The sequence below is a fragment of the Pectinophora gossypiella genome, chromosome Z, assembly GCF_024362695.1.
Source record: "Pectinophora gossypiella chromosome Z, ilPecGoss1.1, whole genome shotgun sequence".
NCBI lineage: Eukaryota > Metazoa > Arthropoda > Insecta > Lepidoptera > Gelechiidae > Pectinophora > Pectinophora gossypiella.
The window spans coordinates 21256724-21270716 of NC_065433.1; the positions used below are offsets into that span (position 1 = coordinate 21256724).

Sequence of the window (13993 nt, forward strand, 5' to 3'; positions counted from 1 at the left end):
AAAAAATAAACAAACATCACAGACATCATGACGGATCTAATACTAAATAAAATCTTTTTTCTTTTTTCTATTTGACTTATTTATGAATTTTAATCAAGAAAACGTGATAATAAGTTCGACAGCAACCAGTTCAGGTCCCCGAAACAGCCCATTTCAGGCCGCGTATATATGGAAATACTACTTCAATACGTCCCAGCCTCGTCTTTTTTTAACGTCCTCGTTATAAAAAGACGTCCTAACCTGAACTAACTAACCTAACAATAAACACCACACGTAAATATATGTCCAGAAATGCGCTGTGAGTCGTCTGGACTGGGCGCGAAAACAACATAGAATTCGATTAGGTGCTAAGTGTCCCGCATGCTATCACCAGCTGTCACTGAAATACGTATGAAGTCCCGCGGATTTTATTGGAACTAAATGACAAGTCATAATAATTATATGCGGATACTGCGACATCAGCGCCGTGCTTGCGGGACGTCCTGAAGCGCTATTACATCTTTCAAACGCGATGCGACAAAGTTTGAACCTACGCAATTTAGGAAAAATCTACCTTATTATTACTGTACTGTGATCGTTATTTGTAAAATCATACAATACATATACACAATTCTTTATACACAATATAATTATTATGACATATTGTGGACTTTTCGGTATACCTACAAAAAAGTAACAATTCAACCATACGTTGTTTTGTTATATCTCAATGGGCTCAGGCAGCGTTTTCGCCGAAAGCTCCAAGTCGGCTATATTTGTAACGATAATTATGTTTGACATTCATCATCATTTTTGAACCATTTTATACAAAAAAAATACTTGTATAAATTATAAACCCTAAAGCACGCCCATGAATCACTCTACTCATTGGTGAAAACCGTATGAAAATCCGTTCAGTAGTTTTTTAGTTAGCCGCATGTTCACTGATGCGATTAATGCCTGTTAGAATTTTACAAAATAAAAAATACGGAAATTACGGAAGGTACTTTAGTGCAAAGTAAATTATTGTATACTTAATTATAATATTATTGGTAAAAGTGATAATTTTTGAAAATTCCGTAACAAATAGACGGGTTCGCCAAATTCAATTGTAAAAAAAAATACAAAAAGTAAAAACAATTAAAACATGCAGTTGGGTTTGAACCGTGAACCTTAAGAATGGCGGCTACTGCTTTACCAAATGCGCCATTTAGAAGTTAGAAGTAGACTTCAAATTATGCATCTCTTTTAATAGCTAACCTAGTTCGCATGTGTGTGTGACAGCTTCGTGTTTGTACACAAATTGAAATGACACCAACTTTTGATGCAATGTTTCAATATGATATCTTCAGTAAATACTTCAAAATTGTAGCTTAACTTAAAGATAATGTATGTAAGATTTCGCCACCTAACATTTCACTGGGTCAGAACTCAACACTAAACGAATAAATGGAAAAAAATACGAAAACTGCAGAAGTAACGCCATCTACTGACGCAGCGTTACCTAGCTGACTGAAACACATCACCTTAACCTCTCATCTGCCGGAACGCGGATCTCGACCAGACACAATGTAAAATCTATTGTGTCTGGTATCTCGGCAGATGAGAGGTTAAAATTAGGAGGAGTCTGGGGCCATTGGTGTGGATACCGGCGACCACCAACCTAATTTAACAGGACAAAAACTAGCCGCATCTCTTTCTTGTACGCATTGTAAGTGAAGGACGGCACTAACCGATCGAATAGGCACCAAACAGGCTCTACATTTATTTTGTTCAGTGAATTTTTACTGAACAAACTAATTGCACTCACATTATTTTTACATGACGCACTTAGCCTAGGTAAAATTTTATTGCAAATTATTAGCATATTTTGATAAACAATCGCCATGAAAAATTAAGGATCCAATTTCAAAATTCGAACATAGGTAATAAAATATACTGACGAAAGTTAAAAACTGAACCAAAGTAAGACCAATTGAGGTAAATCTAGCTCAGCCGCTGGTGGGGAGCGGAGTTGCCGTTCATAGTATTATTTCTTGATCTATGCCGACTGCTTAACGTGCCCTCCGAACACCTTTACTTTACTTTCCTAACCAAACTGGAGTCACAAAATATACAGGGTGTTAGTGACATCGCCGTTGTAACGAATACTAAGGGGGATGATTCAGACCAAGTGGAATTTTCGCGGTTTTTTAAGATGTTTTAAAATTATTTTCAATTCTATATACTTTTGCGATGGAAAATTCCACTTGATATTAGCTTAGAATAATGAGCAATCATCCCTCTCAGTATTCGTTACGATGTCACCTACACTCCGTGCAAGTACATACTGGTAGCCATACAAATAGGTATGGGTGTTAGTGACACCGTAACGAATACTGAGGGGGATGGTTCAGACGATTATTCTGAGTTGATATCAAGTGGAATTTTCTGTCAGAAAATTATTGAAAAGGTTGGTGTTTTTTAAGTTTCAGTTCCATACTTTTGCATCATACCTCAAAGTTTTCGTTACGATGTCACTAAGATCCTGTATTTATAATAATAAGGTAGGTAATTAATCGTTTTGTGTAAGTATATTATTATGGTTAGCAATAAGGCTGCCTTTTGTACTTTCGTTTAATTTGTACGCAATAAAGTATTGTGTGTCGTATCACCAGCGCATTAATAATGTAGCTGTGCCACTGCTGGGCAGAGCATCGTGTGTAACTTTCATCTAATTTAACCAATAACATGTAGTTATACTTTATTCTATGCAGCAAGAGTAAATATATTATTGACAGCTTTCCCTTTTACTGCCTGTGATTATTCCAGCTTCATATTTCAATTACTTATGTAATAAATCAGAGAAATTACAGACGGGGAGACGGGAACTCCCGCCTGCCGAAAGTACATGAACGGTTGTTCGTGTTTTGTTATTTGTGTGATGGTTTTGTTTTGGTATGCATTTACAGATACATTGTTGTTTTTCATATGAGTGTGCGGCAGGGAGTAGATGTGTGCTTTACGTGTAATTAATTATATACCTACACCTACCACATAAAATGGCAAAAAAATGTAAGTAGTGTAAATAGCCCAAAGGCCCGTCTATTATTTCTCTGAGTGTAACATATTAAAGTTATTTGTAAAGGAAATACAAACAATATGGAAATTCAACGTGTATTTTATTTCTGTCAAGGCACTTTTTTGTTTTGAATATTTACATTTACAATCTGTCTAAACTAATATCACAATTACTGAACACTACTGATGTGGGTAAGTTTTAAAATGCCAATTTGGTTTAATTTTAAAGCTAGTTTAGAAGAGATCAATCACGATTTTAATAATTATCTAAACGCTACATTACGTAATACCCCACAATGTGACTAATATATAATTTTAAACAAAGCTGTTGAAAATAAAGCAATGAACTATAGTAATAACATTAGCGGATATTGCAGTAGCATAATTTTTGTTTATTTGTTTCGGCGTATGTGCCGATTGTCCTGGTACGGTCGCATTTTTAGAAACCACAGATGGCGTAGCAGAAGTTTGTTTGATTGTACTCTGTTCAGTAGGTTCTTTCGTTGGGTTAATTTTGTTTTGATTATCTTCGGCAACCGTTTTTACAGGCGACTCGGAAACCTTTTCTAGAGGCGATTCAGCAATTTTATCTACATGCAATTCGGCAATTTTATTTACAGGCGTTTCAGCAATCTTTTCTACAGGCACTTCGGCAATTTTATCTACACTCGTTTCGACAATTTTATCTGCAGTCGCTTCGGTAGCCTTTCCTACAGCCGATTCGTCTTGTTGAAATGCTTCGATTGGTGATGGCATACTAGGTTGTAGATGGTTTTCTTTTAAAGAGATACCTTCTTCTAAACTCGCGGGAGATCCAGATTCCGACGTCATTATGTTGGGTATTTCTGTTGTCACCATGGTTTGGGCTGGAGTCCATTTAACTTCTTTAGTATCTGGATCTACGTGTACAATAGGTCTTTCTTTCTTATGATTGGCTTCGTGTATGATTGCTGAGTCGTCATGTTTGAGAATGTCATGGTTAGATTTGTCTTGGCTGTGTTTATGACTAGGATGTTCAGACAGTATAGTAATGCCGTCGTCATCAATTTCATCGCTATCTTTGCCAGCAGTTTCATACCATTTATTTAAATCAATCTCTATCATGTTGGTGGAAGTTTGTATATCATCCCGTGAGGATACATAGTCGATTGATGTAGCAGAGTTGTGACTAGTAGTAGAATTGGTGACCATTTCCATAGTTTTATTTATGTCTGTTCCAGACTCTTCGCTAGATGTATAATTAACAGTAACGTCGATATCGCTTGCGGTACGGACATTGTCCTTGGATGTCGTCACGGCGTCTCGTTGAAGCGAATTGTCGGGAACCTCTTCGTTATTTGGGTCGATCATTTTGGCGTTTTTCTGCTTCATCATGGTAGGTGGTGATGCGTTTCTCCTCTGTATCCGTGACGTCTTAGCGACGAGTCTGGGCAACACGTCAAATGCTTCCTTCTCTCGCTCGGTGTTGCCTCCGTTGCACAGGTCACCGCGGCACGGGCAAGTCATCTTCCAAGTTCTTGTCGAGTTGCAGTAAAGCGGGTAACACTCGTCTTGATATATTTTCACGCAGTATCTAGACTCCACATACGCTGTAACCAATATGTTTACGATTAGAGGGATATTTTTATAAAAAAAGGTGGTAGACGACTGATTGAATGATTATTTCAATTGTACAGCTAATCACGTCGTTGTTAGCCATGTCACCAGGGTTGATGGGGTTGGTAATCCACCTCACAACCCACACGATAGTAGTAGTACCTAGTTGTTGTTTGATTTAGTATAAATATTCTGTTTACACATGTAAAAGAAGCTTCCAACTTTTGGAAAACAGTTAGGTAATGTAAGCAATTAATGGTGATTTCGCAACTACTTTACATAAGTAGTAGTTAGTTGGGACAAAACTGTAAATGAAACACATATCGTCACATACTTCGGTGTTTATGTCCTGATTATGTTAGGCATATACCTATCTAAAGTTATTTCGGAGGTGTTCAGATCATACCTAATATTGCTGTTCTTTGCTATGCTAGATAACGAAATAGGTATTCGTAAATAGTGATAAGTACTCGGAGGTAGAACCATTACTAATTTGTAGTGGCCAAACAAACCACTAGGTCATAAATTTAATTTCCGTATGGCCACTTGGCCTCCAAGAACTGAGGATTTTTGTATGTGTTGTGAATTAAAAACTTCTTCTAAAGTGTGGGTTGTGAGGTGGATGACCAACTTCAGCAACCCTGGTGTCAGGATTATTTTTGAGCCACTATAGGCTTCTGGCATGGCTCATGTAATGACTACATACTTATATCAGTAAGTAGGTACCGGGACCAACAGGTTGACTTGCCTTCCGAAGCATGGATCATCTTACTTTCGGACAATCGGGTGATCAGCCTGTAATGATCTAACCAAACCAGGGGTTACAAAGTGATTTTTGTGATATGTCCCCACGGGGATTCGAACCCGGGACTTCCGGATCGTGAGCGCAACGTTCAACCACTGGACCACGGAGGTCGTCATTATTATATTAGGTAAACTGACGGGGGGAGGTGGCGACTATGGCGCAGTAGCTGTATCCGGGGTCGCAGGCGGTGACGTGACGCACGCCGCCGGCGCAGGGCGGCGCGCGGCGGCTGCGGTGCACTTGCTCCGCTAGCGGCCCGCACCAGAAGCACTGGCGACCCTCCACCAAACCCACTGCAGAAGAAGTAAGTACAATATTATCAAAGAATAACAAATAATACTACTTACATACATATAGAATGGCAACTCTCCGCTCCCCTCCAGCGACTGAGCTAGGTTTTATCTTACAACTTGGTCTTATTTTTAGTCTTCATGTCTTTAATTATAAGGGCGTCTGACGTCATACACACAGATGCGCGTGTACGATAACGTCTAATGTGTAGTGTATGTGTAAAACGAGATGTTTTGTATGTCGGGGTGTTGTATGATTATAAACTAAAGTACCTACTCAAACATACTTCGGCTAATATCCTACATTATAAAAAAAAGAAAAACAGATCGCGGTCACATTTTATTTTGTCAAAACACGACTTTAACTTATGCGCGCAACATGTTGACGTATTTGTTTAAAATTACTTGAACTTTTCTGATGAAACACAATACAACACAATAAAAAAACAACACACAATTGAATACAATATTGATATATTGTACGTACGTTGTTTTTGCACTTAGAAGGGTAAAAGGCAATACTGTGCGTCAGGTAACACACACCTTGATTGGTTAATTACTTCGTGATTTAAGCCGACTGCCCCGCCTTCCCCTAATAATCGATATCAGTTTGCTATCTAAAGTCTAACTAGGTAAATGTAGAAAATAGAAAGTTGCTTCGACTTTTAATTGCGTCATGTCTACGAGCAACTTTGTAGCAATTTTCAACAGATTTTCCGGACAAATTACCTATCCAACATTATTTTTATCGTGATGCAATTAGGTAACAGTAGCAATATCAATTTATTTGCTGTGCTTTTGATACTTAGATCCGGCGTTACTCGTAACGAAGGATCCTTTACTACGTAATAATATTGCCAAACTTTCTAGGAAATATTCAACAAAAGTGTTGCACGTAATCGATCAGGAATTCTCATGATGGATTATTTTTCCGAGTCCCAAAAGGCTCCGTCCTCTTCCCTATACAATTTCCTTTTATAATAATAACTTATTGGTATTCATGTAATTAAAAGTAAATTAATACGGATGAATAATCCGCCATATTGCTATTTGGCTAGCCATTTTCTAAAACCGGGCCGTTTTGTATTTCGGCGGGTCAACAGTTAGCCGGATTGAATACGGCTGAATGAAAGTGTGTCGAAATGTATTTGGCGTGTTACGTTCTTCAACATGGCTTGCTAAATGTAACACAGCAACTGAATGGCCGCCGCGACTACTTCCGTGTGGACTCAGGTTATAGTGCATGGCAAGTACCTACCTATTAGTATTAATTTGGTGGAACTGTGATTATTTATTATTATACTGGTAGGTATCTAAAATGAAAGTAGATCGAGAGCTTACAGAATCATTAGAAGTATTAGTAAGTATTTCTAAGTTTGATCAGTTGTGGGAACGGGATCTTCTGTAGCATCTTCTGTAATAAATAGTCTTAATTATACATCCCACAGTTTGGAATAGCCCTCCCCTTGGTAACCGGAGAAGTTACGAAACTTATACGCTTCTCTACTACGGGTTGGTGGAGAGACGCTCAGATCCGAGTCAAAGAGGGGTAGTTTTCTAAATTAAATTAAGTTTATGCAATAGTATACATACCTACCTGTTTACCTATCGAAGTGGACATTAATAAGATATTTGTCCCAAGATGAATATTATGATAGAACGCATAGTAACGATTCATCAAATCGCTCAAAGAGACAGTTCTATCAATATAAATACAATGATACGTGCCTTAATAATGCTGCATTTAACACTAACATAACACTAGAAAATCGCTTGGCAGCTGTGTAGAGTTTAAAATTGTTAACGAATATGGCTGCTTATCTTTCGCGACTCAGACTACCGTTAATCCCTCAGTTAATCCACATGACGGGCATTCGAAAACCGAAAAAAAATATTATAACGTTGTGAAAAGCTGGAGCCAAATTAAGTTTTCGTTGAAACTTGACTTGTTTATTTAGCCTCAAAAGCTGCTTATAGAGGGGCAAGGAGCCCACCGTGTTCCGTCCTACAATTCGTTGGTAAATTATTCAGACAGCTATGAGCGGTGTGGCTGGCACACGATCATTTATTCAGGGACTGCAGTCAGCTAGCCGCGGAGTGTTGATTACTCACCCCAAGTACATATAGGTAAGTACATATTTGGCGCGTACCTGCGGCCGCTGTGCAAATATTGAAACAATGCCTGTCGCCCCGCATCCTGGAACATGGGACACGACCAGAGCCCGGATCTCCCCCACTCGAGTCTCCGGGAGCCGGCAGACAGCTAACACTAGTCAGTATTTCGACAGGATAGTGAAGTGGGACTCTATGTTCAAACGGTCTTCTAGAAGAGCAAAATTACAGTTTTTGCAACCGGAACATCCCGATGCATCAAGCGAAAATAGCGACCTTTATCGTATCATTCCATTCCATCCAAGAAACGAATAGGTAAGTACGCTTTTTGTCTCAAACCAAAGTTGCTGTATTACGTATATATTTTTTTCATTGTGTCGCAAAGGCTTCAAACAGTACTATTAAAAAGTAAGTAAGTACCCGTTACATTTCGATCAATACCATAGCTTTTTCGAGTAAATTGGTGTCCGAATATGTCAAATTATAACTCGGTTATTGACCGATTTTTTCATTTGTTTCATTTTGTTACTCGTGGTTACCCAATATAGACAGATACTACTAGATATTATAATCATTTACGTACGAAATGCCTTTATATGCCTGTATCTATTATGTCCGAAATAAAGCTTTTATTATTAGGTCTTTTATTGTTCAACTAAGTATTTTTTCGTATATACTTTATCCGTATGAACCTATTTCAGTTTCCAAATACCGACTAATCTGACAAAAATGCAAAGCGCGTGTAATTTCCGAATGATTGAAAGGATAACCAGAGAGGGTTTAAAGATCATATCAAATACCACGTCAATCACGGGGACACCTGCGAACCCTGAAAAGATTTCAAATGCCTATCTGAATCAGGAGCATGCTCCATATTCCCAAGCTGTTCAAGTCATTTTTAAGAAGTAATGTGTATTTATATAAAATAATGTGTAAGTACTTCTTATAATATGTATAATATGTTATAAGAAGTAGTGTGTATATTATATTATACATTTGATTGTATTTATCAAGTTTAAAAGTTGGTTCGGTTATGAGAACCGGCAAGTGTGGCCAAGGTTGGGACGTAGGTACGTGGCTCATGAATTCTTCAAAGACTTAAGTAGGTAGCAAATATTTTTTGATCCACCTGCGTAAAAAGTAGCGTTTTATATTATACTTTCATGTCTACGAACTATGGAATATAAATAAGTAAGAATATTAAAAAAGGATGTTTCTTTTAGTAAATAAGATACTTATGTACATAACATGTTTTACAAGTAAGTAAGTACATAAGAAATTCGCCATAGTATATGAAATTTTGAAGCTTCAGAGAGGTAGGTACTTATAGTAAAAAAAATAATAATAAGTAAGTATTATAAAAAATACAAGCTCACCAACAATAAGTATGTACATTATAAGTTGATAATGTAAGTACTAATAGTTACGGGCTCTAGTATTGCAACAAAATACATGTAACTAGGTAACCTATGTGCCTCTTTGTTAGGATTTTATGATTTGATGAGGTCCCACAATTATCAACCTTTGTTTAAATATGTCATCAACAATTTCGCAATTACTTATTTACTAACATCACACTAACCGATAGATGTCTGTGGTAGCGCGAAGGAAGTTTGGCAATATAAAGCTGTTTTTTTACTATCACACAAACTAAAACACTTTCAATAAAAACTAATTTTATTACTCAGTTTTAATTAATTTCGCGTCGAATATCTGTTCAACCTGTTTGAAATCAGAAAATACTTAAGTAAGTACATTTATTTTTTCATGCACGAGAAAGAAAGGAAGATGAAAAAGTGTAGCTAATATTTTAGTATTACCAGAGTTTAGAAAGTAAAATAATAAAATGTTTCCGTTTGGGATATACATTGTGAACTTGAGAACATTTGTCACGGAACTTTGAACAGAAGTGGGTGTGAGGAAAATTGGTGAGATAATGTGAAGAGCTGGATTCATCCACTCACCACTCAACATAATGAAAACCGCAGAGCTCGCGAGCAGCACCCTCGCCGGTGAAAGGCTAAACTTCAGTAGTGTCGCCGCCATCTGAGTCACAAAATTTTATGTTTAGTGCGCACCCGTTCCGTACAAAATTAAACTTCTAGCGTAATGAAGGAGTCGTATTAAGTGGAAACTAATGAAATTTCACAAAACTAACTTTAAATAGTTGCATTCGCTTCGGCTTGAAACATTTTGTAGGTATTTGCTTTTAAAAAGTTTTGCAAAGGAAATATTTTTTATTTTAAATAATTTTTAAAATAAATGAATAAGTTTTGGTACCTTTGAGTCGCGCAGGCAGTGCCTCGTCGAGGGCTGGTCGGTCGAGTGATGGTGTCGCGGCGAGTAGGAGTCCGCGCGCACTGCCCGCCGCCGCTCCGCGCTCCGCCCGGGCCGCCGCCGCCGGACCTTGGAGCATTACCCCGTATAAAGTCTCGTACACATCCAATTACATTACGACACTCAGTTCCTGTTTCTAAGGAGGGATCGCGATATTTTCGGATGGCTCCCGATATGCTGGCCACATAATAAGGAAATGGGGAAGAGAAATAAGTTATCTCACATGTATCATTAGATCATTACGTTACCATGTAGGCGTAAGATATTTAATAACAATCATTGAGTGATATGTACTGTGATCTAAATATACGTATATAATATATAGGATCTACTTACACAGTATTAGTTGTCGAACATCTGCTTTCTTTTCAGAGGGCTGCGCCAATTTGCAAAGGATTCTATAAATCGTGCTAATTGTCTAGCAACCACGGTTAGTAAAGTATGCGATCGGGTTATACCTACGTTAGCGATTGAAAAAATAGCAACGTTTGCTTCTGAGTTGGGGGCTGAACCTTTAATGAAAATGTGTATACAGGGTGTTAGTGACATCGTAACGAATACTGAGAGGGATGATTCGGACCATGATTCTGAGTTAATATCAAGTGGAATTTTCCGTCGCAAAATTCATGATTTGTTTTTAGTTTTTTAAAATTATTTTCAATTCTGTACTTTTGCAATGGAAAATTTCACTTGCTTTTAACTCAGAATAATGAGCTGAATCATCCCTCTCAGTATTCGTTACGATGTCACTTACCTCCCATACAAGTACATACAGGTAGCTATACAAGTAGGTATGGGTGTTAGTGACACCGTAACGAATACTAAGAGGGATGATTCAGACCATGATTCTGAGTTGATATGAAGTGGAATTTGCTGTCGGAAAATTCATGAGAACTTTTGTGTTTTTTTTAATTATTTTCAGTTTCATACTATTGCGACGGAAAATTCCACTTGATATCAACTCAGAATCATGGTCTGAATCATCCCTCAAAGTTTTCGTTACGATGTCACTAACACCCTGTATAAACTTTGCTTTAAATAAAAACGGCGTGTGATATAATGAGACAGTTGTGTTGTAATCCGACAATCAGTATTATTATTATACAGAAATCAAATAATAATTCATGTACTAAGAAGAAACTTGTGTCAGTCTTATTATGTACCTGATGCTGAGGAAAATAGTTGGATTCTTAGCGCAGTACCGACTCACATTTTGTAAATTCCCGCTACGAAACTTTAAAAACTTATAAAGTAGGTAAGTATAATTATGTAGAACTAGAAATTAATCCTTTAAAAGTCAATCAACCACCACATTAAGTAACATGTTAATTCGATGCAGATGTACAGATGAGGGACTTATTTCATACTAACTTTTCACTCATCGCTCCGTCCGCGTGAAGTTCGGTTATCGCGCGCGGCACGTTTTTTTTTCCACCCCACTTCATTCCCTAAATGGTTATCCGGAATAAAAACTACCCTGCATTTGCCTGGATCTCGATTTATATTCATACCAATTTTGAACTGAAATCGGTTAAGCTGGCCAGACAGATAGACAGACAAAGTTACTTCTAAAATACATATTTCTGTAAAAATATATAATAAGATTCCGAAAGCCTTGCAAGACATCACCGATTTAAATAATTTCAAAAGAAGCTTATAACAGTACCTAATTGACAAAAGCTTTTATACTTACTCCTATTTTTAATGATACGTAGTTTTCTTTTAAGTTACTTTTATGTCTAAATTATATAAGTACTTATTCTTATTTATTATGTTTAAGCTTAAAAAATATGAAACTGTAACTCTTTTAAATTGCTGTGCCCGTTCCGGGTTCATATTATGTTTACTCACCGTATGTTACCAACTTTCTTCCATGTGTAACTCAATAAATTATATGATTATGATTATGGTATGTATGGATTTATGAGAATGTACATCATATTATCATTTCCTTTTATATTTATCCAGAAAATACAGATCCTCTTTAGAAGTACGATCGTACGGGGACAATAAATTGAAGCATGAATAAACACTCAAGGAAATAGATTACCCGCCGCGCCGCCGCCACCACGAGGATTTACATTACACACTGCTCCCAGTGTTTATATTTTATGCGGATATAATGTTAATCTCGAGCGAACTCTTTGTTTTATTTAATACTTAATACTTGTTATCGCCGCAGTAAATGTTAATTAGGTGAATAAACCATTAAACCAAGTCGGAGGCCTTGAAATCTCTAGCGATTTTTCAAAACGGTAGCTACAAATACCTCCACTAACCAGCAGTGAAGCAGCGTGGGCATTTCAGAGTTTACTCGTACAAAGGCTGTTTTGTTTGTTACGTATGATAATGTAAAAATAATGGTCGTGACAGCTTCATTAAAATATCTGCTTTCAGGCGCTACACCGCACGCTATCTATCATTATGTTATTCCGATCAATACACAAAGTTCGTTTCTTGCTGATTGTCACTGTATAGGTTTTAAGCAGAATCAGAACGGTTGCGAGGTGTTTCAACAAATCATAAATTATACTCGATGAGAAATAGGAAGCGCAATCAATAGGGTGGCGCAGTAATCAGCGTCTCGACCCGACAGTATAGGACAGGGGAGGCAAACCCTTAATAGATACATCTACATGCCACTTTCCAAATGTTCAACGTGCCCTTTGCTACATTATAACACGTTATTACGTGCCAACAATTAATCTTGACGTACCACCGTTTGAGACATCATTGTTTTTTAGTGTCGATTTTACGTACAATTTTAAAAGGAATGAATTAAGTACCTACTTAAGTGTCACTCAAATTTTAATGTCTCTCGGTTAGTGTTGGGTTCTTACCCGGAAAATTCCCGCGTTTTGGGAATTTTCCCAATTCTGAGGGAAAAAACCCGAAAAATTCCCATTTCAAGGGAAAATATTTTTTATCGCATATATTTGTATTAAAAGTAAGGATTTCCAACAAAGACCATTTAAATATAATGTATGCCTACTTATGCCCAATTTATTTTCTGTCGTAGTGTCGTATGAACTCTTAAAAAACTAAAAGGAGATCATCGGATTTCGGCCCAGAAGTCAAAGTGCCGGCCAAAAAATAATATTGCTATATTCCGTTAGATCTTATCCGTATGAGCATTTATTACTATGGCACCAAAGCTGTAGGGTCAATATCTTCGGTTTTATTCGATTTTAAAAAACTGTATTTTTCATACATTTATGGTGAAAATGTAAAGTGCCGGCCAAGTAACAATAATGGTATTATCCTTAGAACTTATCCGTCTGAGCATTTATTACTATGGCACCAAAGCTGTAGGGTCAATATTTTCGGTTTTATTCGAATTAAAAAAAAACTGAATTTTCATACATTTTTGGTGAAAATGTGAAGTGCCGGCCATGGAACAATATTTGTATATCCCGTTAGAACTTATCCATTTGACCATTTATTATTAGGGCACCAAACGTCTATGACCATTATTTTGACTTTTTTTGGACTTTACGTTATAGTTTCTGTGTGAAAAGTGCCGGTCAGCAAAAAACACATGTCAAAGCTATCGAGAAGATACCTGTAAACATTATTCACTATGACAAAAACATGTATGACCATTAATTAGTTTGGCTTTTGTTGGATTTAAAAAAAAACTTGAATTTTGTTTCATTTTGTATAATTCAAAATAAAATATAACAGGCGCGTTATTTAAAGGATCGTCAGAATGTTTATTACTATGGCATTAAACGACTATGACCAATATTTTGAACTTAATTCGATTTTTCAAAAATAAAAAAAAAGTTTTATCTAGTGATAATGGAACTATCTT

At 36.9% G+C, this 13993-nt stretch overlaps 1 protein-coding gene across 1 annotated transcript; it reads right to left on the minus strand.

Moving 5' to 3' along the window:
- Positions 1 to 3123: 3123 nt before the first annotated feature.
- On the minus strand, positions 3124 to 10192 carry LOC126380636 (uncharacterized). The gene is made up of 4 exons (XM_050030183.1): positions 10123 to 10192; positions 9807 to 9888; positions 5578 to 5733; positions 3124 to 4628 (listed from the first exon to the last, which is right to left on the minus strand). Exons 2-4 carry the CDS (start codon positions 9886 to 9888, stop codon positions 3355 to 3357), a joined length of 1512 nt encoding a protein of 503 aa, XP_049886140.1. The 5' UTR covers positions 10123 to 10192; the 3' UTR covers positions 3124 to 3354.
- Positions 10193 to 13993: the final 3801 nt, after the last annotated feature.

Excerpts from the sequence above, each read along its gene's own strand:
- LOC126380636 (XM_050030183.1), bottom strand. The coding sequence starts at position 9,888 with ATGGCGGCGACACTACTGAAGTTTAGCCTTTCACCGGCGAGGGTGCTG. Across the intron at positions 5,734-9,806 it reads GGTTTTCATTATGTTGAGTG|TGGGTTTGGTGGAGGGTCGC; the intron begins GTGAGTGGATGA and ends CTTCTTCTGCAG. Across the intron at positions 4,629-5,577 it reads CATAGTCGCCACCTCCCCCC|CGTATGTGGAGTCTAGATAC; the intron begins GTCAGTTTACCT and ends TATTGGTTACAG.